Source organism: Pseudochaenichthys georgianus, chromosome 13 (genome assembly GCF_902827115.2).
Source record: "Pseudochaenichthys georgianus chromosome 13, fPseGeo1.2, whole genome shotgun sequence".
Classification (NCBI taxonomy): Eukaryota; Metazoa; Chordata; class Actinopteri; order Perciformes; family Channichthyidae; genus Pseudochaenichthys; species Pseudochaenichthys georgianus.
This window is the reverse complement of record NC_047515.1, coordinates 25,134,704-25,158,963: the sequence shown is the minus strand read 5'-3', so window position 1 is coordinate 25,158,963 and position 24,260 is coordinate 25,134,704. Positions and strand designations below refer to the sequence as shown.

The 24,260-nt window shown below is 40.8% G+C and overlaps 2 protein-coding genes across 5 annotated transcripts; both read right to left on the bottom strand.

Moving 5' to 3' along the window:
• Positions 1-655: 655 nt before the first annotated feature.
• On the bottom strand, positions 656-7,531 carry rhoub (ras homolog family member Ub). Its single transcript, XM_034097153.2, has 3 exons — positions 6,709-7,531; positions 4,884-4,942; positions 656-2,756 (listed from the first exon to the last, which is right to left on the bottom strand). Exons 1-3 carry the CDS (start codon positions 6,914-6,916, stop codon positions 2,301-2,303), a joined length of 723 nt encoding a protein of 240 aa, XP_033953044.1. The 5' UTR covers positions 6,917-7,531; the 3' UTR covers positions 656-2,300.
• Positions 7,532-9,514: 1,983 nt separating this feature from the next.
• On the bottom strand, positions 9,515-22,556 carry rtn2a (reticulon 2a). Of its 4 annotated transcripts, none has more exons than XM_034096699.2 (10): positions 22,447-22,556; positions 21,579-21,632; positions 20,748-21,251; positions 20,024-20,233; positions 14,737-14,944; positions 14,031-14,169; positions 11,005-11,074; positions 10,865-10,911; positions 10,708-10,766; positions 9,515-10,141 (listed from the first exon to the last, which is right to left on the bottom strand). In XM_034096699.2, the coding sequence occupies exons 1-10, from the start codon at positions 22,475-22,477 to the stop codon at positions 10,066-10,068; spliced, it is 1,398 nt and encodes a 465-aa protein (XP_033952590.1). In that variant the 5' UTR covers positions 22,478-22,556; the 3' UTR covers positions 9,515-10,065. The 4 variants fall into 4 exon arrangements, with proteins under 4 accessions (XP_033952590.1, XP_033952591.1, XP_033952592.1 ...); XM_034096700.1 differs by lacking the exon at positions 22,447-22,556 and adding an exon at positions 22,212-22,245; XM_034096701.2 differs by lacking the exons at positions 20,024-20,233; positions 20,748-21,251; positions 21,579-21,632; positions 22,447-22,556 and adding an exon at positions 17,337-17,456.
• Between the last annotated feature and the right edge of the window lie 1,704 nt (positions 22,557-24,260).

Below are 24,260 nucleotides of genomic sequence, written 5' to 3'. Positions count from 1 at the left end.
GACTGGCTGTGGCTGACATTGTTTACTTACTGCTCACTGTATAAACACGTATGTAAGTAAGAGTATTTGGTCAATCACATGGAAAAAAAGCTACTCAGGTTAAAACACATCCAGCAGCTAGCTGCCTTTTGTATATTCAATTTTTTTTTTCTGTCTTATCAATACATTTCCCACCACCTTTCATGTTGCATTAGGGGATAATATGAATAAACTATGTAGGTATAGTTCCATGCTATAAAGTAGACTATACTAAACAAAAATAAGTTTAAAAAAGGTGAAAATGGGATGTCACATTGTACTTATGCATTTTTTATTGACAATTACTTTTTCCATTGGATACTTTTGTCTTCAGTGGAAAGTGTTTTTTAAGACTTCAGTTACACTTTTTGCAAAAGTTAACTAAACTCGATTATAGTTGGGAAAATCTGTATTTAGGGTTCGAGGTCCATCTTCCCTTTTAGGTAATGTTCTGTAATGCAATGTCTTACTGAAAAACAAAGAACATGAAATCTGTCTCAACACCTATTGATGACTGTATAACCTTTGACCCCAGAGAGTTCAACAAACACTGCTCCAGACACATCATCAGGTCATTTTCTCTTGAGTGTACCAGTGGAGATAACATCTCCATAGAAGAGTCAATAGTGAAAACAGGTTAAATATTTCACATTTTATTTTGTTCTGCTCATACAGCTCAACAAACTGCTCTCATGCCAAAATGCAGACATCAACTGAACACTCATTCTGTTAAGTACCATTGAGAGATGGACAGCACAGCCGTGACTGACTCACTTATGTACACACAGATTTATCCTGATGACATTACAAACATCATAAATGAGTACTATGTAACATACATAATGACATACAATATTTCAAACATCTGCTGATCAGTTATTGGCCCAGAAGGAACAGATAAATAGACAGAGCTGAATGACAGGCTTCTGAAAAATAAGAAGCAAACATATAATCAGTCTCTTTGGTGATTTCACCTCATTTACTGTATAATTTCAAAAGAGTAGAGAGCTCCAATATGCTGGCTGAGAAAGAATTATAATGATCTGTTTAAGGCCCTGTCTGCAATGACAAAGAAAGACCCTGTGATCATCCAAACGGGTGGGTAGTACAGGGAAAATGCAGATCAGCCACTGTTTCAGTGACACTGTAATCCTACATCTCAAGCACCACATGTGCATGTGCTGCTCTCTGTCTAATGTACACCACTGCTCCACAGGCCATTGCATGGCGAGACTTCAGTGATGTGTTTTAGAAGTGCAATGTAGTGGCACCAGCCAACTTATTGCTGCAAACTTGTAACGGTAAAGTTATAAAAACTAACACTTTTTTATTTTAGCACTACAGGCGTTATTGCATAAATCAATATACATTGGGTTTATTCATACTGTGTGGTGCTTGAATCTACTGTATCAGACATGATCAGGTGTAGAGCGTCTCCAACTGTGTTGTCGACGAACAGTGTGACTGCTTTAGTAACAATTCCAAATGTGGCACAGACACAAGCTGGTGAAGAGAAATCCCTACATTAACTTGTAGTTTATGTTGAACTGGACACCAACAATCCCAAAGAAACTCATAGATTCAAAAGTAATTTACAATTTGGTTGTATTCCAAAAGAAAATGAGTAAAAATAAACAGGATCAGTTACACATGTGACTCTTCACAAACTGAAGTTGCTCCTTAATTTAGGAAGCAAGGTGCTGGAGTGGCTTTGGCTCTCAACAGTATAATTATGGAATCTTTGATTTGGGATTAAAGCTAGTTTACATTAACTTCATGTTCTGAGTTCAGTGAAATAAATCATGTGTTAGGGGAGGCATTACAGTGTAGAACATAGACAATTATATATCATTATATCATCGTTTGGGCATCGAATCAGACTCATACGAGTAGTATACTTTTAGTACATAGCATCACTGTCTGGACACCTCCCCTCCAAGTCAGCTCACGTTTCCTTTGGACACATCCAGTATGATATAGAGTTCATGTGCCATAAAACTTTATTAGCTCCATTATTTTTGGTTGAATGCTGGTCACAGTCATATTTAACAGTTCAGACGGGCTCTGGGTAGCAGACAGCCATCTGTCTTTTAGGCATCAACAACAGGATGTTTCCTGCAACGACTTTACAGCTCTCTGTTGAGCTATTGCTCCATTGAATAAAAGTCAATCCACCAACAAGCTGTGAAGACGTCCAGGTGAACATAAAAAACGTCCTTGCATCAATCTCAGTCCCCTCCAATAAGTCAGCAGCTTTATCATGAGTCACAGGAAGCGTCTCCCTACTGGACACAGACATACTTCTTCCACCAGGACTTGGAAAGCATCTTCATCTTATCGGCCGTGCTGCGGACCTTCCTCTCCCTCCTCACTCTCCTGTCAGACTGCCTCAGCCCGACAGCGATGGCCGCATCAAACACCTCCTTCAGATTCTTTTGTGTCAGCGCTGAGCACTCAATGTACGTTACAGCCCCAATTTTTTCCGACAGTGCCCTGGCGTCTTCCTCCAGCACGGGCATCTCCCTCCGCCTGGACAGCTCGATCAGCACTTTGACGTCCTGCCGCAGGTCGCACTGTGTGCCGACGAGAAGAACGGGTGTGAGGGGGCAGCGGCGCCGTATTTCGGGGACCCACTTCTCCCAGACGTTTTGAAAGGACGCCGGGCTGACCACACTGAAGCAGAGCAGCAGGGCGTCTGTCCGGCTGTAGCAGAAGTGGCGGAGTTTGTCAAACTCATCCTATTGAAGAGAGAAATAAATATTTAGCAATGTGGTGATGTCAGGCCACTGAATATCAACGTTTAGCTGTGAATAAATACTGTGTGATGACTCATTTCCATTCCCGTCTTCACACACACACACACACACACACACACACACACACACACACACACACACACACACACACACACACACACACACACACACACACACACACACACACACACACACACACACACACACACACACACACACACACACACACACACACACACACACACACACACACACACACACACACACACACACACACACACACACACACACACACACACACACACACACACACACACACACACACACACACACACACACACACACACACACACACACACACACACACACACACCTTTACTGGTCAATACTTTTCAGTACGAAAAGCATCACATGAAAGGCAATTGTGCCAATATCAATTAAATAAACTGACTATTTTGTGTTTATATTGTGCTAATACATAGCATACACAAGCCCTGCCCCCTCATTTATGTCAACGAGACTGAATCTGTTAAATTAACACTCTGGAGCCACGCAGCTTTGACTAACAAGGGCCTCCCACACCCTTGAGTACACAGATTAAGTTTGGCAGAAACTCGACACAAACCTCTCCTTCTTTCCCTTTAACCCTCTCCTTTTCAGCTCACGTCAATTCCTCTTTCAACTAATCCCTCTTTACCTAAAGAAGGCTCTGTGTCACCTCCGGATTTTCACACACACAACCTCAATATCCTTACAAACAATCAGTAAACAGTCCGAATGCGAAGCTTAACGAAATGCAGTTGAAACGTATCAACTTCCCGCAAAAGACTTTGGCTGTACTTTCCAATCTGATGACGTCCATCTACAGAACATACAGACATCAACATCTCCGAGCAAAGAGCAGCTCTGTTTATCAGCTTTGGCAGCAGCTGTTATCATTTTCCTCTCGACTGTTTCTGTCTTTCTGTCTGGGCTATCTCTGTATGAGTCTCTGTGTCTCTCTCTCTCTCTCTCTCTGTTATTCCTCTGTTGATGTTTTTTGGCACAAGCTCTCCTCTTATGAAATGGCAAAAATACAGTTACAGTTTGCCGACTTATCATCCCATATTTGCCCAAGCTTATCTGCATGTGTGCGTCTTTCTGCATGTGTGCCGTTTTTACACTGGTTGCAGCTTTCAACATGCAGTTAGATTTTAGACGCACTAGGGGCTTGTTCAAATGCCTCGTTCCACTTTACAGCGCAGGTGATTGTGTGTTGAACTGGCAGTGCCCTTACAGCATTTGTGAATGTCAAATATGCTGCTCCCAGGGCAGGGTTCTTTTGGTTGGATTATGAAACAACCACCCATGCTCCAGGGGAAAAAAACACACTCTTTCACAAGCTGTTCCTTCAAAGATTGCGCTTGAGTACCAACATCATAATGAGCCAATAACTTTTGCCTGGCAAGCTCACTGTACCACCATGTCCTTAAAGCAGAGAGTTGTTTAACTTTATTTTTTATCCATTAATACCTCCCATCTACCTTCAGGCTTTTCCCTCTCCTTCATCACCCTGTCAATGCACCACGATAAGATACAGGATACCTATCTATTGAGGTGTTATTTTCATTCTAGATGAAGATTGACATCAGAGCTTAGGAATGTAGCCATTTTCTATACAGAAGAGTTACCTGAAGTAGCAGGCGAGAGGCCCATGTGATGTAAAGACTACGTGCTAAATACTTAAGTCAACTATTTAATTATTCAGTCAAAGAATACTATAAAAACGCTTAAACAGATAAATGCTTAAGATGTGATAGTAAAATGGCTTATTTTATAGGACCAGCAGCCCCACAAAAATAATATAAAAAAATGAAAAGCTAAAAAAAATCCTTCCATGTGAGAAGCTAGAAAAAGGTGATTAGCTGATGGAAATATGCTTTAAACATTTACTGATCAGCACTAAACACAAAGTTCAGATGATGCTGAAAGAAGTGTCAGTCATTTTGCAGATATATGGCCATGAAGAGCCACGCTATGGCTAAAACCTGACAGATTGAGAGGCATAGGCTACATTGTGATATGGACAGGGTGCCAAATATGTAATGTATGTGTTTGAACAAAACTCACCTGTCCTGCAGTGTCACATAACTGTAGTCTCACTGGGTTTCCATCCACCTGTACCACAGCTGTTGACATAGAAACAGACAGAGATAATAAGTCACAGCTGTCATCATTACTTTTTTTCAGTGAGGCACCACACACACACACACCAGAATATTCTTTGGAATAAACAAAACCTGCCAGTTGAGAATACAAAGACCCCCTGCTCTGCGTTTCCCGCTCACAGACTGTCTCGCCCACCCACCCTGCCAGTTACTCTTGAGACCATAACACTTTACTGTCGCTCGGACCCACTCAGTGAGCTTTGTTCTCTGCTGTGTTTTGATAGGCCATTCCAAGGTCCACTAATAGGGGGTTTGTTCAGGGACTCTCTTCTATTAGGCCTTATTTCCAGATTGGAAAAGTGGATGAGTCATTTTAAAGTTTCATTATAGGCCCATTTATTATTGTCAGAGGAGTGAGCACAATGCAAAGCAGCAGGCACATGGAAACATTTACAATACGCCTGGAGTGTATAGTCGGTCATACCACCTGATCAAAGAGTTTGCTAGAACGATTCGTGTAGTAGGACAGGCATGGTAGCATTACAAAGGCAAGGAGAAAGAGCAGGAGGACAGAAAGAAAGGAAAGTGAGAGGGAGCCGCCATTGTGTAATCATTTTTATAATCCCTGACATATGATACTCCTTTGATTTTTTGGACTAAAACTCCCTCTTATCGTCCCCTATTGCAGCCTCTCGCTCCGCCACCTGTGGCATTGCGTAACTGCTCAGAAGTCAGCTTTCAAGAGGACGCTCTGATTCCAGGTCACCAAGAAATGACATCACCATTAAGGGCCCCAACTGCACAATCACTCTCTGTCAGGCCTAGGCGAAAAACAATCTCTGCCTCTGAGCCACTGCAACAGATGTGCCTATTCCAGTATGGAGCAAAGGGCTCACAGGTCAAGGCTGACAACAATAGGCAGAGTTGTGCAATCCAAAACCCCTGAGCCGGAGACGCTCTCTGTCCAGTACGGGAGGGTTGAGCCAGTGCTCGTCTGAGGGCGGTGTGTGTTCTCAACAAGGGTTTTAAAGGGTGTGTGTTGGCCAAGTTGTCAGTTTTACAGTTCGTCAGTGTAATATGTCAGTGATTAATAGCAACATTTATATAAACTAACAGTTATGGTTACAGGACACAAGTATGAATTCCTTACATCTAAATGTGTGATTGTGCAGTTATCAATATGCCTACTTTCTGATTATTATATGTAGGAGTGACAACTTCATCCACAGTGTAAGGTGTTCAGAGTTTCTGAAGAAAAGCTCAGGAGTGACGTTCTGAGAATGTTATCATGAAGGTTATCAAGAGGTCACAGGTGTGTGTAATGCCAACACTGATCAGTTTAAGTTTCCCCTTTGGAAAATTGTGATATTTCCACTCAGTTTGCAGTAAACAAAGCCTGCTGGGACAAGTTAGACAGCTTGGAAAGTTGAACCATGGCAAATGTAAAACTGGCAATCTCAGGGAGGATAACTAACGTGCATTAACAAAGAGGAAAGTTAGATAAAGAAAAAAATCATCTATCATAAAAATAGAAAAAAAAGGGTGAATGGCAGAATGAAAGGGTGCTCTCAAAACAGGCAAAGCTGGTGAAATTGAGTGATAGTCAGGCAGGTGGAAACTAGCCGACTAACTTCTTAAGTGGAAAACAATATCTTTAATTCATCATCATAACTGGCAATAGGCTCAAATACCAATGCACAGTCTATCTCGCAGAGTATGTGTTTATATTGATTGGTTCTCACTTGTGAAGGCTTAATGCATACACCATGCTGTAAAGTCATTTTTACCTGAGAAGTCATCAAATGCAGTAGGGACGTATCTGGTTGGGTAGCCATTCGTTGTGTAGCTGACCACCAGACTGGTTTTGCCCACAGCTCCGTCTCCGAGCAGGACGCACTTCAGCAGCCGCTCCCCCCCTGGCCGGCTCTGGTTGGGGTTGTGGGGGGGTACCGGAGGGGCCATGGTCCGTCCGTAATCCATTGTTGGAGGTGACATCAAAACAGCCAGCACTTCACCGCGCTCTTCGACGGGCAGATGAAGGACCCACCATGAGAACAGAATCCCTTCCTTAACAAGAGTTTATCATAGGTTTATAGTCTCGAGATGGACTCGTGCGTAACACCTCTGCTCCTGTTCTGCGCGCGACCAACTCCACAGTGGCATATCTGCATCAGGACTGAAGCCTGGGACCGAGCCGTTTACAATGAGAGGGCGGGTCTTGACTAAACCCACCCTCTTTACCTCCCAACAGGGGGCTGAACAGACCGTTTGAGAAGTCTGTATTAAAGAAGTTTATTCTAAAAAAAACATATGCTTACTAGACTCTTTGATGAATTGTCATTTATATCAAATTGTTTAAGGTGTGATTCTTTAATTTATATTATTTTAACAAGGCAATCTATAGTCCACATCACAACCGATTGTGTCATTATTTTTAGCCAACTTACTATGTTGCCATGAGCTCATTGAGTTTGAAACTGGGCAGACAAGTCCAGACTTGTCACTACCACTGTAAGGAGGACAGCCATGTCCGTTATGAACATGACACATAAAGTACTGAAATATAAAACCTACTCAGATCTATCACCTGACCTGACCTACTTTATTTCAGCCAGTGGATACAAACTAAATGTAGTGGAGAAGATAAAAAACCAAAACACAACTCAATCAAATCATCCTTGTATAAGGAATGGAGAAATTCAAATGTAACTCTTTCTCTGATTGGGTAGTTTTTAAAACTGTCCAGTGGCTGGAGTCCTCCAGTTTTCGCAAGCTGTCAGACCCACTGGACACTTGAAAAACAAGTAATATCCTGACTTTTGTCGCCTCCTTGTGGTTGTGTGAAAGAGACAGAAACAGAAACTACCATGCCTGAATATTTACAGGGCAAGCAAATTAAGAGGCCCAAAGTGACCCTTTTTAAACAAGTGCATATGTAAAACCCTAACTTTAAATGACATGTGTCTATAAGATTAACATTCATTAAGAAACCGTGGACCAGTAACATACAATAAGCTGCAACACAATTTAGCATTTACTGTCGTAGGCCCATATTCCTGCACCTACTGGAGTGTAGTTTCTGGTCACCCAAAATTATCTGAAGCTATACATATAAAGATCATACATAAAGTAAGTCATTTTGATTAGATAGTATAATATCTTTATGAGCTGTATGTCCCCTTCTCTAACATCGAATAAAATACATACTGAAACCAAGATTAAAACTCTAGTTGTATTCAGGAATACAAAATAATCCGTATACTACTAGAATGGATGTTATGGCTGATTCTGTCTGTTCAGAAGATGCTTTCCTGTTTGGATTTATCTCCCATCCACTCAGCAAAATCAAAAAAGTTAATTATGTGGTTGAGACTAAGTGAGTCTTGTCAAGCTACATATCTTTTTTAATTAAGCTTGACAAGAAATAACTCATTAAATTAACATTTTCTTAATTAATGCCAGGCTGTGAAATAGATAAGGAAGTCAGTGCCTACAATTTGAGTGTTCTTTTCAGAAGAAATCCAAGACGATTGATCTCATTTTGTATTATTACAGAAAACTGCTGCAGGAAGCTACTAAGCAGCAAATGTCTAAGGCTAACAAGTGTTCATGTTTAGGTTTAGCTGATCATGTCTGTTAACACGTGTTCACTGTACATAACAACAAACACATTTTGGTATGAGGTTTAAATGCAACTGCTAAAGGAAAATGTGAAGCTGCAGAGTATCCTGAATAATTGTATTATTCCTAAAACGGATCTACTTACAATTCTGTATACAGTAAGATACCTTGTCATGGTGCACATTACACAAGTATTGTACAGTACATGTACAAAACACCATTCTCCGGAAGGCAATGGTCAGGTGAAGTGGTTTGTTGTGGGAGGCGGAGTCGCTGTAAGCGGTTGTCAGAAGTTTGAAGTACTTTGAAACAGATCATGCACTATGACCTGCTGTTACAAGGCACCTGCTGTATTTCACTCCCACATTACTTCAAAAGGCTTCAAATAATTACATTATGAGTTCAGAGAAGATTTCTATCTGAAATACTTGCATTTTGTATCATGTGATCCTAAAATGAAGTCCTGTCAGGCCATTTCCTTCCATTTATGATACATCTTAATTATTAAACGTGTAGCAGAAGATTCTATTTCTCTAAATATTATGTTACAAATGTTCAGTGGTGTGAGCTGAAAAAAATACAACTCAAATGAATGACGTGAATAAAGTAAATGCCTATGTGGGTGAAAAGAAACAGAAAGTATTGAAAAATAAAGAAGAAATGTGACTTTAATTGCGTGTAGGTAGCATTTTCATTTCACTAAGCTGTAGGTCAGGAATCACACACACACACACACACACACACACACACACACACACACACACACACACACACACACACACACACACACACACACACACACACACACACACACACACCACACACACACACACACACACACACACACACACACACACACACACACACACACACACACACACACACACACACACACACACACACACACACACACACACACACACACACACACACACACCAACATAGAGTAACAGTCATGAAAATGATTATGCATTCAGAACAAGTTCATGTGCTGACACATGCATCTTTAATTGCCAGTTTTATGCTGCCATGAATAATGATGACCCCTGTTTTTCACCTTTTCAAACAACTTCCCTTTTTCTGAGGTGAGTAGCTGCTGATGTGGGAACTTTCCATTCCTGGTCATTGTACCTCAGTTGGACTACAGCTCTCAACCATCTAAGACACTTCTTGAGTCATTTTTAACATATTAAAAACAGTGAATATTTCCAACGATGGTCACATACATCAAGCTGTGTCATTGAATCTTTTCATCTCCGACGTCACCAGCAAGAGTCCCATTCAAGATTCATACACCTTGATTACGTGTTAACCCCGACCCCAACCTCCAACCCCATAAATTAGATACAGCTAGAGTATAAAGTACCATGCGTGATCCTCATCATTGTCCGTTTAAGTAGCCTCCCCTCCCCAGTCTCTGGAGCTCCGATCTCTGGAGCTCTGAGCACAGACTGCGGGGTAAGACATCTGAGTGACATCCTGTATCTCTGGGAGCTTTTCCTTAAGTTCTTGTCCATCAGTGTTTACTGGGATTTGAGTTTGGCGCCACCAGGAGTTGAGTCAGGAGGAGGGCCACCACCATGGGCAATTCTACAAAGACTGTGAGAGAGAGAAATAGAAAATAGTTACTGGGGGCCTGTCCTTCCAACATTGCAGTTTTCAATTCTTACACATTAATTTGGTACAAAGGCCCAAAAGTACACTTAACCATCACTTGATGCACATGTATGATAACCCTGCTGCAAACCTCATCATGTTTGTCTTATGTATTGTATATATATATTATATGTTATATAAATTGAATGGCTTAATTGTTGTTATAGTAATCAATGTATTATTTCTCCGATCTGACTGTAATTGTAATGCACAATTGTTGACACTGGTTGATTGTACATTTTATGGAAATTAAATTAAACCCAACAGATCATCTGCGCTCCAATGAGCTTGTCTGAGTGACAGGATGTTCTCATTAATCAAACATGTCCCTGTGATATACACAAAGACAACCGTTTTGTTTTAAACCGTTAAGTTGACTCTAGCAGTATCCGGAAAACATACAGTAAATAACATCAAGTGTGGATACTACAACAGACCACTAAACTGACTCAGTAGCAAAATATCAGTGTTGGTGGCAATATTGCACCAGAAGATGGAGCTATACTCACGTGTCCTTAAAGTTGTCAATTTTGCCCTGGATTTGTGCAACGACGTTGTCCACCTGCTCCTATTAAATAACAGAAGTGTTTAAGTTATTTAAATGAATATGAAAATAAAGGACCAGTTAAAATGACAGTACAAGGGGCCAATTGAGAGGGTTATTACCTGGCGTTGTCTGTAGAAAAGTGGCAAAGAAAAGACAGCGATTACACCTGCAGAAAAACAGAGAAAAGTAGATAAGTTGACATCAAATCAGACAGTTATATTTTAATAGATTCAACATTTCCAGTAGTGAGATCTCTTACTGATGATGAGCAGAGTAAGGCCATTGGACAGCTCTCCCAGGTATGTCACAAGGTACACCAGAACCAGCAACTAAGACAAAGAGAAAGAGCAGTTACTCAGTTAGTTTAACTCCCATCAAAGATGTCTGCAGAAAGAAGTAAATCACGCTGCAATATGGCATAATTCAATTCAAAACCTTTATTTATCCAGGTAAAATCCCATTGAGATCAATGATCTCTTTTTCAAGGGAGACCTGCAGCAGTAGGTTCCACAAGAAGACATAAAAACATAAACAACAGAACAACAAAAGGACATAATACAGCAAAATGTACAGGGATTACAATTTACATATTTAACCACATGTACAGGTACCAACAGCATCTGATTTTGTAGCATCCAACCGAGCTTTAAAAACATGTAGTGGTACTAGCTTGGTAATTTTCCATTCTTTTTGCAGACTGTTCCATGTTAGTGGAGCTGCACATCTAAAAGCTTTCTTCCCTAAGACAGTCCTAGCACTTGGCACATTTAATAAAACCACAGCATGCGATCTCAGGCAATAAGTACTTTCAATTCGCAGAGAGATCAGGGAGCAGATATAAGATGGTAGTTTATCCAACATGGCTTTGTAAATGAAAATGTACCAGTGACTGAGCCTCCGTACAGTAAGTGATGGCATAACCGCCTTGGTATACAGGGTACAGTGATGCGTAAGTGCTTTACAATTTGTCAAAAATCTCAGTGCACTGTGATACGCAGCATCTAACTTGCTCAGGTAATTGGCAGGTGCATTCATATATAACAAATCACCATAGTCCAGCACAGGTAAAAAGGTCACAGTGACTAGCCTTTTCCTGGCCTCAAGCGAGAAACAGGACTTATTTCTGTAAAAGAAACCTAGCCTAACCCTCAGCTTTTTAAGCAGGTTATTTACATGACATTTAAAAGTGAGACAATAATCAAGCAAGTATTTGTAACAGGTAACCACTTCAAGTTGTATTCCTTGCGTAGTTACAATATCCAAAGCAGTCTCCGGTGTATTTTTAGCTTTAGCTTTAGAAAAGAGCATTACCTTGGTTTTATCCACATTTAAAAGAAGCTTAAGCTCAGAGAGCTGAGCCTGAATAATGTTAAAAACAGCCTGTAATTGAACAACAGCCTCGTTAATCGAGGGACCTGCACAGTACATAATATAGTACGTAATGCACTTCAAATGTTCTCTCTGTTGAAGAAAGGAAAGAGTCTGAGACGAGTACAGGACTCCAAATATGGCTCTCTGTGTGTCCCCTTATATCTCATCATGTCACGGTTCAGTGCAAGGGATCCAGCGCTGCCCTGATATGGGACACCCCTGTCTCAGATGGAAAGAAGCTCCAGCTGATGCCGGGCGTCTCTGAGCACGTCCTCCTGTCTGCCAGGTCACATACCGGCCAGGTCAGAGTTGACACTCGGAGGGTTAGGAGGCTAAACCATTTACACTGACATTTACATTTACTGCAAATAGTTTAAGTCTGTCTGGTCAAAAACTGCTGCTGTTGATTATCGAAATGCCATTATTATTTCAGGTATGATTGAAATAAATTCAGATATTAAATGTACAATACTTTGTCAAAGTGGCATTCATTTATTATGTAACTTTTCTTAATGTTTACACTTGCACTGTGAACTGAAAAAAAACGTTTAAATAATTGTCAAATTTGTACCTTTTTTTAGAACTGTTCAAAGAGCTATATAAATATCTCCATTACAAAAGTGGCAACTAAATAGATAACATTTTTACAGTGATACGTGACACACTCTACCAATGAACATACAGTACACTGGTCATAAATCTGACACTGGTACTGACCTTCAATGTGGATTAGTGTGAAGATACTGATGATGATATGATGACACTGCTGTGTCTGTGTGTAAGTATATTATATATATATGGGTGTATGACATGTGTGCACTTCTTGATTTAGGCAAATATTCTTTACATGTATTAAAACTTTAAATGTACAATGTCCTGTAATACTCCACATATACTCCACACCAATGGAAAGCAATATAAGAGAAGAGCTTGTGTGTATTATTACCAATATACAAAAGTTGTATTTTGTGCAGCAGTTTGACATCACATTAACTTGGAGGATGCTTTAGTTTCCAATTTTTAGTTACGTTTGACGAATTCATCATGTCGACATTAAGAGCTGTAGATGGAACAATGACCACTACATTCTATAGCCTTGATTCAACCTAAAATCATGATATCACTGTTTAAAAATATGTAAAAAAGGTATATTTATAAAAAACTATGGTAACATATTTTGGGTGATGACAGGTGATACTGATGCAGGTTTGATAAATATTAAAAATAATGCTTCAGCTCTACTGGCAAGAGAGACATACCCAGAGGCTGAAAACATAGTGTAGATGAGAAGAGCAAAGCAGACTGCTTCCTTTTTTGGTTGTTAGAACCAATTTAATAATAATAATTTGAAAGGATTTTTTTTCCAAAGGGACCAACTGCTTTCCACATTATTATCAAAAGATATGTTTTTTGCGTCTGACAGTTGCCGTCAGTGATGCTGCCCTAATTTAGAAGTTGGGTCGTCAACTGTGAGCTAGCATAACGAGAGAGACGGTTGGCATGGCAATGCTGTCATCTCCAGTGATGTGTGCAGGGATGATGGAGGGAGGAAGATGACTGATGATGGAGATAAATTAAAGAATGCAGAGAGGGAACTGGGTTAATGAAGGGGAGAGGTTAACTAGACAGGGAGACGCAAAGCTATAGACAGGTCATTAAGAGAGAATAACTTAACAGTCCTCACACACACACACACACACACACACACACACACACACACACACACACACACACACACACACACACACACACACACACACACACACACACACACACACACACACACACACACACACACACACACACACACACACACACACACACACACACACACACACACACACACACACACACACACACACACACACACACACACACAGAGAAAATATACTTAATTGGCTAGCTAAAGCTCACCTTGATGGACTCCAAGAGGTTTTTAACAAAAAAGAGTCCCTTCAGAGATTCAACAGCAGACATAGCCAACACGATGGCTTTCTGCATGTAGAGGTCGGCCTCCTCTCCACTGAAGCTGATGTCCATGCCCAAATATGACCTGAGATAAAACAAGAAGAGGACATGAGATGCGAAAAAAGGAAGCTGAGGAGGATAGAAGTATTGGCAATAAACAGAAATGTGATACTTCCTGTACTGGTCATCAAATCATTATATTTAATGGCACAGTGGTACAAGTTCTTTAGCTCCTATCCCTCAAGCCCAAATATAAATCAAGTCAGTGACCAGCAGTCAAAAGCCATTTTTAAAAGTCGCCTTTTATAGAAAAAGGTGTATCAATATTTAATGAAAGCACTTGAGCCAGCTTTTTATTAATAACCATAATTGGAGAAAATATTACATTATTTGATAGAAGCACAGTCAATTATATGTGAAGTTCAAAAGGCAGGGAATTGCTTACTTAAAGAAATACAATAGATATGTGTGGAAGGCGTGTGGCCAAATTGACTCAGGGGCTTGTTTTGGAAAGCATTTATGCACGGTGACTGAATGGGGTCAAGCATCTTATCCCTATTTTGACCATGTTCCTTTTTTAGGAAAGCTGTAGAAAATAGGAGGGATAAACATCCAGTGTCCTTAAAGAATACATGACAGCATATGATCTTACTTGAAGGGATGTGCTCCATCTCCCCAGTTGAGGATGTAGAGGACTTGGTAGTAGATGCGCACTGAGATGGTGAAGCACATGACAGCCAGTGAGACAGTGGAGAGCACAGAGATGACACTGAGCTGGAACAAGGACAGCAGGCCGACCACTATCCCTGTCAGGATCATGCCTGTCCGCTCCGTGTCCTTCCAGTAGATCACGTCCATCACTGAAAGACAAGGTGAGCGGAGAGGGAGGAAAAGATTAAACCAGAATAAAAATAATAATTAATTAATTTATGGAGAACAGTGTAGAAGATGATGAAATAAAACAGTATTGAGTAGAAACATTTATTTTTTACAGTTGGCTGTTACGACTTATAGGACAGATATGCAGACATTTGTTTTTGAATAATTATATTTAAATGAATGGAACTGCTACCCCCGCGACCCGACCACGGATAAGTGGGAGAAGATGGATGGACATTTAAATGAATAAAAAAGCGATTCAGTAGAAATTAAGTCGCAGAAATGCTCAGACCAATGTCTTAACATCTTAAACAAGCTGGTTTCTAGCAATATGACTGGAGCCTCCATCTTTTATCCCCACAAAGGTCTTTAATTTTTCTGGGAAAAAGGGAGAGGAAGAGGAAAACAGTGGTTCTGACATACTGTAGGGAAGGAAATGAGAAGAGAAGGAAGAGGGTTGGAAAGGGGGGACATGAAGCAGAGAGCAGTTCCAGCTTTCAGCACTCAGAGCAGCGACTAGGACACGTCAAGCTGCTGCTCCGGCTAAATTTAGCCCTCGGATGAAAAAGGGAAGCAAGCGGTCGAGAAGAGAGCAGCCTTTCACAGCACCTGCCCCCAGACATCAGCCGTCAGCAGCCCCTTTTCCACACCCTGCTGCTGTCCCTCTCTGTCCCTCTCTGTCACCCGGCAACAGCTGCCTTGGAGACAGAGTCATGCTTTAGAGGAGTGGACAATTTCAATTTGTGGCTATTTTATCTTTATACTGTAATAACAATGGTATCTATTGCTATGACCATATTCTCCTTGTTTCATTAATACCAAAAGGATATTTTATTAAAATGAATATACTGTTTGATACAGTCTTTCAACCATCAAATGTGTCTCTTTACATAACATCACCTTTTGAACCCTTTTAAATGACCATGATTCCCAAACGAGTTAACCTTCAATATTTATTTTTGCTTTTCATTCAGTGAATTGCTTAGCCTTTGCATTAGAAAAAAGGGAAGCCTGTTCACAGACAATAGATAGGTAACTCATAAGCATCACTGAGCACAATTTATATTACCCATGATGCCACTGAAACACACCTGTCCACCGGTTTGTTTGTGCTGCTGTCAGTCTGAGACAGGTTTGCTCAGCACATTGGTGTCAGAGCGTCTAACTAAATAAGAACAATTGAAATAGACCAACACTGGAATGCAGAGAGTATCAAATCAATGAACAATGTCAACGCTTAAAAAAGGACATATGGAAGAAACTTCCTTCAGTCGTCATTTTCAAAAAGGTTTTAGAACAGATGAATCAAACATAATATATCATATATTGTTCCCTTAGGACTGAACAAGGCCAGCTGTGCTATGCTAAGCTAAGCAAAGCTAAGCTAAAAGAAAGCTAAGCTAAACGTTGCTAAGATAATATATGCTAATTAGCTATTGTCTGGGTATGATAAATAAGCCTTTAGGTACTTTTAGAGAGGACCTCACTTCAGACTTCCTCTTACTTCTATTGCCATTAATAGCTAATCTAAACTAAACCTGTACTATGCAAACATTAATATACTTCAGGTGAACTTCATGTGCAGCTGTATTATCATATCAGCAAATGAAAATACAGCGAATGACTGAAATCAGCAAGGACACTCTCTTCAACACATAATGCATGTTACATATTATAAAAAAGGAGCAATGAGGAAGTGATTGAATTAAGGAATTACCAATTCAATCAGTAAATCAGCCATTTAAACAAAAACATCATAAATCACATGTCTTGTGTATACATTATGTAAACTCAGTGTGACATCATTTGATTTGAACCTTAAAATATATTGCATTCGATCCAGTTTCTGTCAGCTTAATCACATCCGTCCAATAAATTCCATACTGTAGTGCTGCTTGTGCCAAAAATGTAACCCAGCTGGAAAAATGAACTAGCATACCACAACAGGACATTTTACATACATTAATATGACTGTCTCTCTTTTGAATAATTCAAGGCTCATTATACATGCACTACCATGCATGATATGTACAGCTCATCAGTTAAAAGGCAAACACAACTCTAGCTGACTGACGCTGCCGTCTCCAGAGAATCTGCTTGTAAAATGATCAAAGAGGAGCGAGAAATCACTCAATTCCCACCGTCAGTCCCCTGATAGTCCGCCTTCTCAACTCTACACTAAAGTCACAAAGCTTAACAGTCCAAGACCTAGCAGTGGTTTCCACCCCTTTCCACTTCTGTAGCTTTCCACTGCCTTCCCTCTTCTCTCTAAAAATTAAACACATCAATTTGCAGCTCAATGCAGCAAACAGATACATGGTCTACATAGGTGTCTCAAATAATCTTCTTTTTGCATCAATCGTATGTTCTCACCTTTACTGGCCATTTTAGTTACCGCTCCAGTGTTCCCTCTCACACCCTCTGTCCCTCTCAATGTCCCGTTAGGCTCCCCTCTCCCCTCTGAGCTGTTTTTGGCCACCCCCTGCTTGCTCAGCAGTCCAAAGGCCTGACAGCCCAAAATAATCTAGTTCGCAGCACCGCCCACCTCTCATCGCGTCTCCAAGAGTTTCACACTTAAGACATGATTCACCACAATCACACAAAACTCTCAAAATCCTTAGATCATATTCCTTTATGCAAAGGTAGATTCTGAAGCAGAATGAATGGAAGGTATTCCTTTGAACTCACACAAAGTTATATAGAGTTGGGTTTGGTATTCATGTGCCATCTAACACCTGAAACAGGAGAACCCGGGTTATTTTCTGTTATGTCACCAGGCCAAACCTTTCTGTGCCACCACTACTGATAATAAATGGATGAGGAGCTTGATGTTCTGTCCTTTTTTTAAGAGTTCTGAATGTTCCTGAAATAAAGCTTGTTCATTGTATAATGCTTGGCAACAAATATCCTGATAATCAGAGAGAATTGCTGACAATGAAATGGTTCTTTTAATCTGCAGATTCAGGAAATAATTAGTCGCTTAATTGGTTTGCATAGAAAATTGAGACATTAGTATGCAGATAAACAATTTCGTTGCAAAGTCCAATAAGTAGGGTGGGGTATCATTTCAAATTAAAAGCTTTTCAAGTGTTTAATGTTACAAAATGCAAAGATATTTGATATGATGTTGATGGAGACATTCAAATTGACAGATAACACACTGAGGTTATGCAACCTCTACAACAAGTAATAAAACCAAAAGAGATATGATGCTCCAATAGATGCATGTGTGCTATTTATTCAGGACACCCTAAACTCTGTCATCAGCCCGGCCTGAACCCCCCCCCACATCCACTAAAATAAGACTGCGCTCTACTCGACTATCCACTTAAAATGCCGCCAAGCTAAGAGCAGGATTTTATCTCGCACTCTGTCTTTCTTGCTTTTTCTTTTGTCTCAAACACTCGTAAGTGCAAACAATGTCCCACACACACACACACACACACACACACACACACACACACACACACACACACACACACACACACACACACACACACACACACACACACACACACACACACACACACACACACACACACACACACACACACACACACACACACACACACACACACACACACACCATGTATACATCACTTCAGAGGACATTACATTGACTTACATGCATTTCCTGGAGACTTATCCTAACCTTAACCATAACCAACACATGCCTAACCCTAACCCTTACCCTAAACCTAACCAAGTCTTCACCCTAAAATTAATGATTCCCCTCATGGGGACCTCCAATTTGTCCCCATAAGGGAGGCGAGTCCCCACACGTGACTGTGTAAACAGATTTAGGTCCCCACAAGTATAGTAATGCTAGGCCACACACACACACACACACACACACACACACACACACACACACACACACACACACACACACACACACACACACACACACACACACACACACACACACACACACACACACACACACACACACACACACACACACACACACACACACACACACACACACACACACACACACACACACACACACACACACACACACACACACACACACACACACACACACGTCTCCTACTCTGTGTGTGTTTGTGTGTGATCAACATGGAAATTATAGCATCAGTGATGGTGGTGTGCTTGTCTAAAAAGTCTACCAATGCCAAAAATGCTTTCCCCGCAATTAGCGAAACATTCCTGAAATCCCCAGAGAGGGTAACTATGGAGACTCAATGAGCAGGCAGGACTTCCGGGGAGGGGGGGGGGGAGGCTATCTTTGTCAGCCTGTTATTTAAGGTCCATGCTGAAAGCGAAATCTGATATTTCCCATATTTAAAGTATTGATTAACGGGTGAAAGAGAGAGGACCTTGCTCGACAACAGAGACCAAGACAAAGACATGTGAGGACGATGGTCAGACCAGTGAGAACATGATACTTCTAATAACCATCGTTAATAAACAGTAAATTGATAGTTAATACAGCCAAAGTTAATAGGTATTTCTATTTCTACACAATGAAATGATAATGAATAATGTTTTCATATTGTAGTGATGCTTCAATGGTATTTTATCATATCCTTTGTGTAATATAAAATAAAAGATAGGCATAGATAGATAGAGCAACTAATTAGTAAGTATTTATAAAGTACTATCTGTCTAACAATGTGTTAAGCTTTACTAACTATCTATTAACTATTCATCAAGTTATTTTAAATCATCAGTTGAAACTTTATAAAAGCCATCCAAATAATGTTTTATAGAAGAAATATGCAAATCTCTGGTGTTTCGATTTATTTAAATAATGTTGTTTTTACAAAAAAAATTCTTATCATTAACACATACTAAATACAGTGTTTACACTATCTGCACCATAACTTCTTAAATATCTGACCACGGATAAGCGGGAGAAGATGGATGGATGGAACTTCTTAAATAAAATAAATTATAGGATATCTAAAACTTAGTAAACATCATCCATTACCATTTCTTTGGTTGTTAACAGATGCATAAATGTTTCTAACTAAAGTTGAATTAATCATGGATATATAAAGGTGTAAGCTTATTTAAAGATGTGAGGGTTGTACCTGCTATGATAGTGTTCTGATAGGTAAAGTCCTCTGATAGGTTAAGAGCTGAAAACCAGTGATCGCTGACCAGCTGTTCCTGAGAGTTTTGACCAATGGCAGCTGGCGTCGAAGATGCCGGGCCTCTGGGTTGCATTGATGTGAGCAGCTTGACTGAAATGGTTTCCCTGGTGACGGGTGATTCTGACTCGGGGGTCTGTGAGGCTGCGGCTGCCGGGAAACAAAAGATGATGTCACCATCAGGAGGACATCACAGCACATGAGCACATGCTCAGCTTGAGCTGTGAAACACAGTATTTGGACTGCAACATTTTAGCTGTGAGGTAAAACATGTATCACTTTTTCCAGTTATAACCTTTCTTTAACAACATCTTCTGGATAGCATCGTGGGAACCAAAATAATTAGCAGACTTGGAGCATGTTAGTCTGCATTACTGGCTACACACTGTGGAGTAAAATAATTACCCACATAAATGATGTTACTCTGAAAAGACTGAAAATAATTAGGTTGGGCATTTCAAGATACATCTGAATATATTATTATAGATTAGAAAACGTTTCATTAGTCAAATCATCATCATTAGATCTGGGAAGGTCCTTCTGAATTAACTGAGACAAACCCGATACCTGTTGGACCAACATTTGAACATTGTAAACCACTACTTAAACTTTTGGTTAGCAGACAAAATAATGCACAACTCGACACCCATTTGCTCTTTCTTACCCTGAAGGAGGGAGGGACTTTGTTCCATCTGAATCTGACTGCTGGGAGACTCTTCTCTTTGAATTCCTGCGTCCCTCCCCTGAGTTTCTGGCTCCAGACTTTGGGGAATGGGCTGGACTGTAATGGTCTCAGTTAGTCTGTGCTGCTCCACCCTCTCCTGCTCTATCCTCTCTGAGGCCTCCTCTTCTTCCTCTCGCCCGAGGAAACCTTGAGGGTCCCAGTCCACATCTGGGGAGTCCAACAGTGTTTCCAGGGTGTCCGTGCGGATCAAAGGAGTGCGACTCCCCCGAGAGGCGCACCGGCGTCGGAAGTGTCGCGAGGCACCCACGGCTTCGGCCTCGGCGATGGCGATGTAAGAGAAAGTCAGCTCGGAGGAGTTCTGCCGCGGCGTGCCCCAGATGGACGAGGATGAAAGCAGACCCTCGTCATCATCTTCCCCCTCCTCATCGTCAGACCAGTCCCTGGCTGTCTGCAGTTCGCACAACTCAGACTCGTCATTTCCGCCTGAATGGAGACAGAAAAAGAAAAAATAGGGTCACCCCAACCACAGCTTATACAGGTAGAGACTGCTGATAATAGTGTGTATTGTAATCCAGAGGCATACAAGGATAGTGCTTTGAATGAATAGATGTGTCAGATAAAAGCAGCCAGGTGTGTCATTTGATGTCTGGGAGAAAAGGAGGTGAATGAAACTCTCTTTGATAAGTGCATAAACATCTCTCCTCCCCAAAAATGTACCAGTGATCAAAACGTTCAGAAAAAAGCCTTCAAGAAGCAGGGATTTTCAATTTTTGTTAGCATTGTGAGACAGAATTATTTTGTTCCTCATACCATCGGTGCAGGGAGGTGTTGAGTCTGGAGTGGAAGCCACAGAGCCATATTCCTCTGGAAGAAAACACAGACACAATTTTACATAAACATGCCATAGAAAAAGATTGTTAGAAATGTGTTGTCACTGCTTTTACATGCAGTTAACCTTTTAAATTACATTCTTCTGATTAATAGACCTCTGCAAATCTGCAATGTATGTGTACTCATGTGAAATTCAAATAAACTAAACATTTCAGTACCTTGTTTCGACTAATAACAGTGAACTGCTTTATGTGATTTAAGATGTCATAGACAACCGTAAATACAGACTCATTTTCTTACAAAGCCAAGCTGGCAGCAGTACCGGCCTTCACTACATTAGATAGCCAGCATGACATTAGCTAATAAATCAACCCAGGCGGAGCTAAGTGTGCAGCATACTTGCTTAAACACATGCAATTATTTATAAAACCACTTGAAAATCATGTGACTGTTGGGGGAAAAATATGAAATAAAACACAGACATAAAAGCACACAACAGAAGCTTTTAGGGGAGAAATAACATGCATTATTCAGATGCCTGCCTGCAAAGCCTCCTCGTACACAGCCACACAAACATCTACAAATCAGAGGGATGCAAGGACAACAGAATACCTCTCCCTCTGCACTGCATCCATCAATTCAGCCATGTGTTAACCAAACGTAGGAGAGAGGAATGGAGAGCAGGCAGGAAGGGGACTGAGCTAACACATACGATGCTTACAGCTGTTAGCAAGAGAAGATGCTGAGCTGAAACACAATGGCTACATATAAAAAAAGGTAGAGTGAGATAGAAAATACCTCCCACATGGAAACACAGAAGGAAACAGCAGATCAAAAGCAGACTCACGGCAGTGGGAGAATCCTAAAACCTGGCCCATACTCCATCAAGGCATCGCTGGGCCCATCCAGTCTGGAAGCCCCCCCCCCACCTCCTCTGAAGCCGGCGCTCACCTCCTGTGGAAATACTCTCTCTCTTCCTCCTCCTCCTCCCTCTGTTTCTTGGCGGTCCGTTGAGCAGCTTCCTCACTCTGCTATCACTCAGCAGCCCCGCCCTGCCTCCCCCTCTCTCCTCCTCCTCTCTCCATCCCCTCTCTCATCCTTATGACTGCAGCTGTAGTAATGTGCGCTACAGCAAAAGTGAGAGGATTGTGAGCCGGCAGTCCTCTCCCATTCATTGCTTTTCTGTGTCTCGCTCCCCTCGTCATGTGATTTCATCTTAGGATCTCATAGGACGAGGGTCTGAAAGAAGGAGTAACAGGTCATTAATAATGTATAACGTACAATATTTATGTACTCAGAGATGCATTTGAAGATGGGTAGGCTGAAGCCCCAGGCAGGTTCATAGCTTACCAGAAAGAGGGTTTATCAGATTTACTTTATTTAGGTAATATATATCACACTCACTTTCATATGAGAAATATTTTACACAAATAAAAATATGAACTTTATGAGCAAACCTAAATTAATCATTAAACTCGAAGTATAAATAATGTACACACTTAACTGCAGCAAAAGAGGAAGTGAGGTCTTTGCAATAGTGAAAAGCAGGGGGCAGCAGTTAGTAGATGTAACCGATGCACATTGTTTGAAAGGGGGCAACGGAAATGGTTTTAGTAGCAAATGAGTACATTACATGAGATACATTTATTTAAATATAACTAAATGTTTTGAATGCATAAAGGCAATAATAACATGTAAGACATTTTAAGTGAGACGATATAACCTTTGAAAGAAAAGAAAAAATGTTTTGTTGTTAAAGCCTCACATAGTCTGACCGGAGCTAAGTGGTTGCAGTGGAAACATGGCCAGATTTGGTAGAAACACATTCTACTTTGCTACCCATGTAAATATGACAGACAAAACTATTAGCTGGATTGATGTTGAAGAATCACATTAGGTACAGTCCTATATAAAGCTGTAGAACAGGGTAGTCAAACTCAAATACGTGGGCCAAAATAAAAAAATGGGTACTAGTCGAGGGCCGGACTGGTTCAATGTTTATTGCAAATATTGAAATGAACTTATTGCACATATTAAACCTGGAACTAACAAAGCTTAAATGATTGCCTATAAAAACAACATTAAACATGAAATAATCAGGTGCATTCATTTCTTATGGCTCTATCTGCAGCTTTTCCGGAGTCATTTCTTATGATTACATTTTTCCACAGGCCAACAACAGCTTCAAAAAAACAATTTCCCTCAAAGAAAAACCGAACATGCCCTGTTGTCTCAAGAAATAAAGTGCAGAAGGAAACATCCATTAATCTCAGTGTGCTGCTCTGTGATGCTAGTTCAAGCCAGATACTTGGCATCTCATCTTGGGTGCAAGTTCATCAATGTTTGGGGTCAGGCTCTGAGCTGAGGAAATCCTCAGGATTGAGTGAAGGTGTGAGTGCAATATACCGACGGGCCAGATCTAATAGTAATTAAAAACTATCCTGCGGGCCGAAATTAAATCCACCGATTTGGCCCCCGGGCCTCGAGTTTGACACATGTGCTGTAGAAGGACAGTCTCACCAATATAGTGCTTTCCGCAATGAAACCTCAAGCGGCCTACATGTAGGTCAGGAGCTCCAGATATATGCCTAAAACACATAGCTGTCATGCTCTGACAATTTAGATGATAAATTCACAAACAGGACAGGAAGTGATTCAGGT

Excerpts from the sequence above, each read along its gene's own strand:
- rtn2a (XM_034096699.2), bottom strand. The coding sequence starts at position 22,477 with ATGGGCCAGGTTTTAGGATTCTCCCACTGCC. Across the intron at positions 21,633-22,446 it reads TTTAGGATTCTCCCACTGCC|AGGAATATGGCTCTGTGGCT; the intron begins GTGAGTCTGCTT and ends GTTTTCTTCCAG. Across the intron at positions 20,234-20,747 it reads AAGTCCCTCCCTCCTTCAGG|CCGCAGCCTCACAGACCCCC; the intron begins GTAAGAAAGAGC and ends GTTTCCCGGCAG.
- rhoub (XM_034097153.2), bottom strand. The coding sequence starts at position 6,916 with ATGTCACCTCCAACAATGGATTACGGACGGACCATGGCCCCTCCGGTA. Across the intron at positions 4,943-6,708 it reads TGCATTTGATGACTTCTCAG|CTGTGGTACAGGTGGATGGA; the intron begins GTAAAAATGACT and ends CTATGTCAACAG. Across the intron at positions 2,757-4,883 it reads TATGTGACACTGCAGGACAG|GATGAGTTTGACAAACTCCG; the intron begins GTGAGTTTTGTT and ends TCTCTTCAATAG.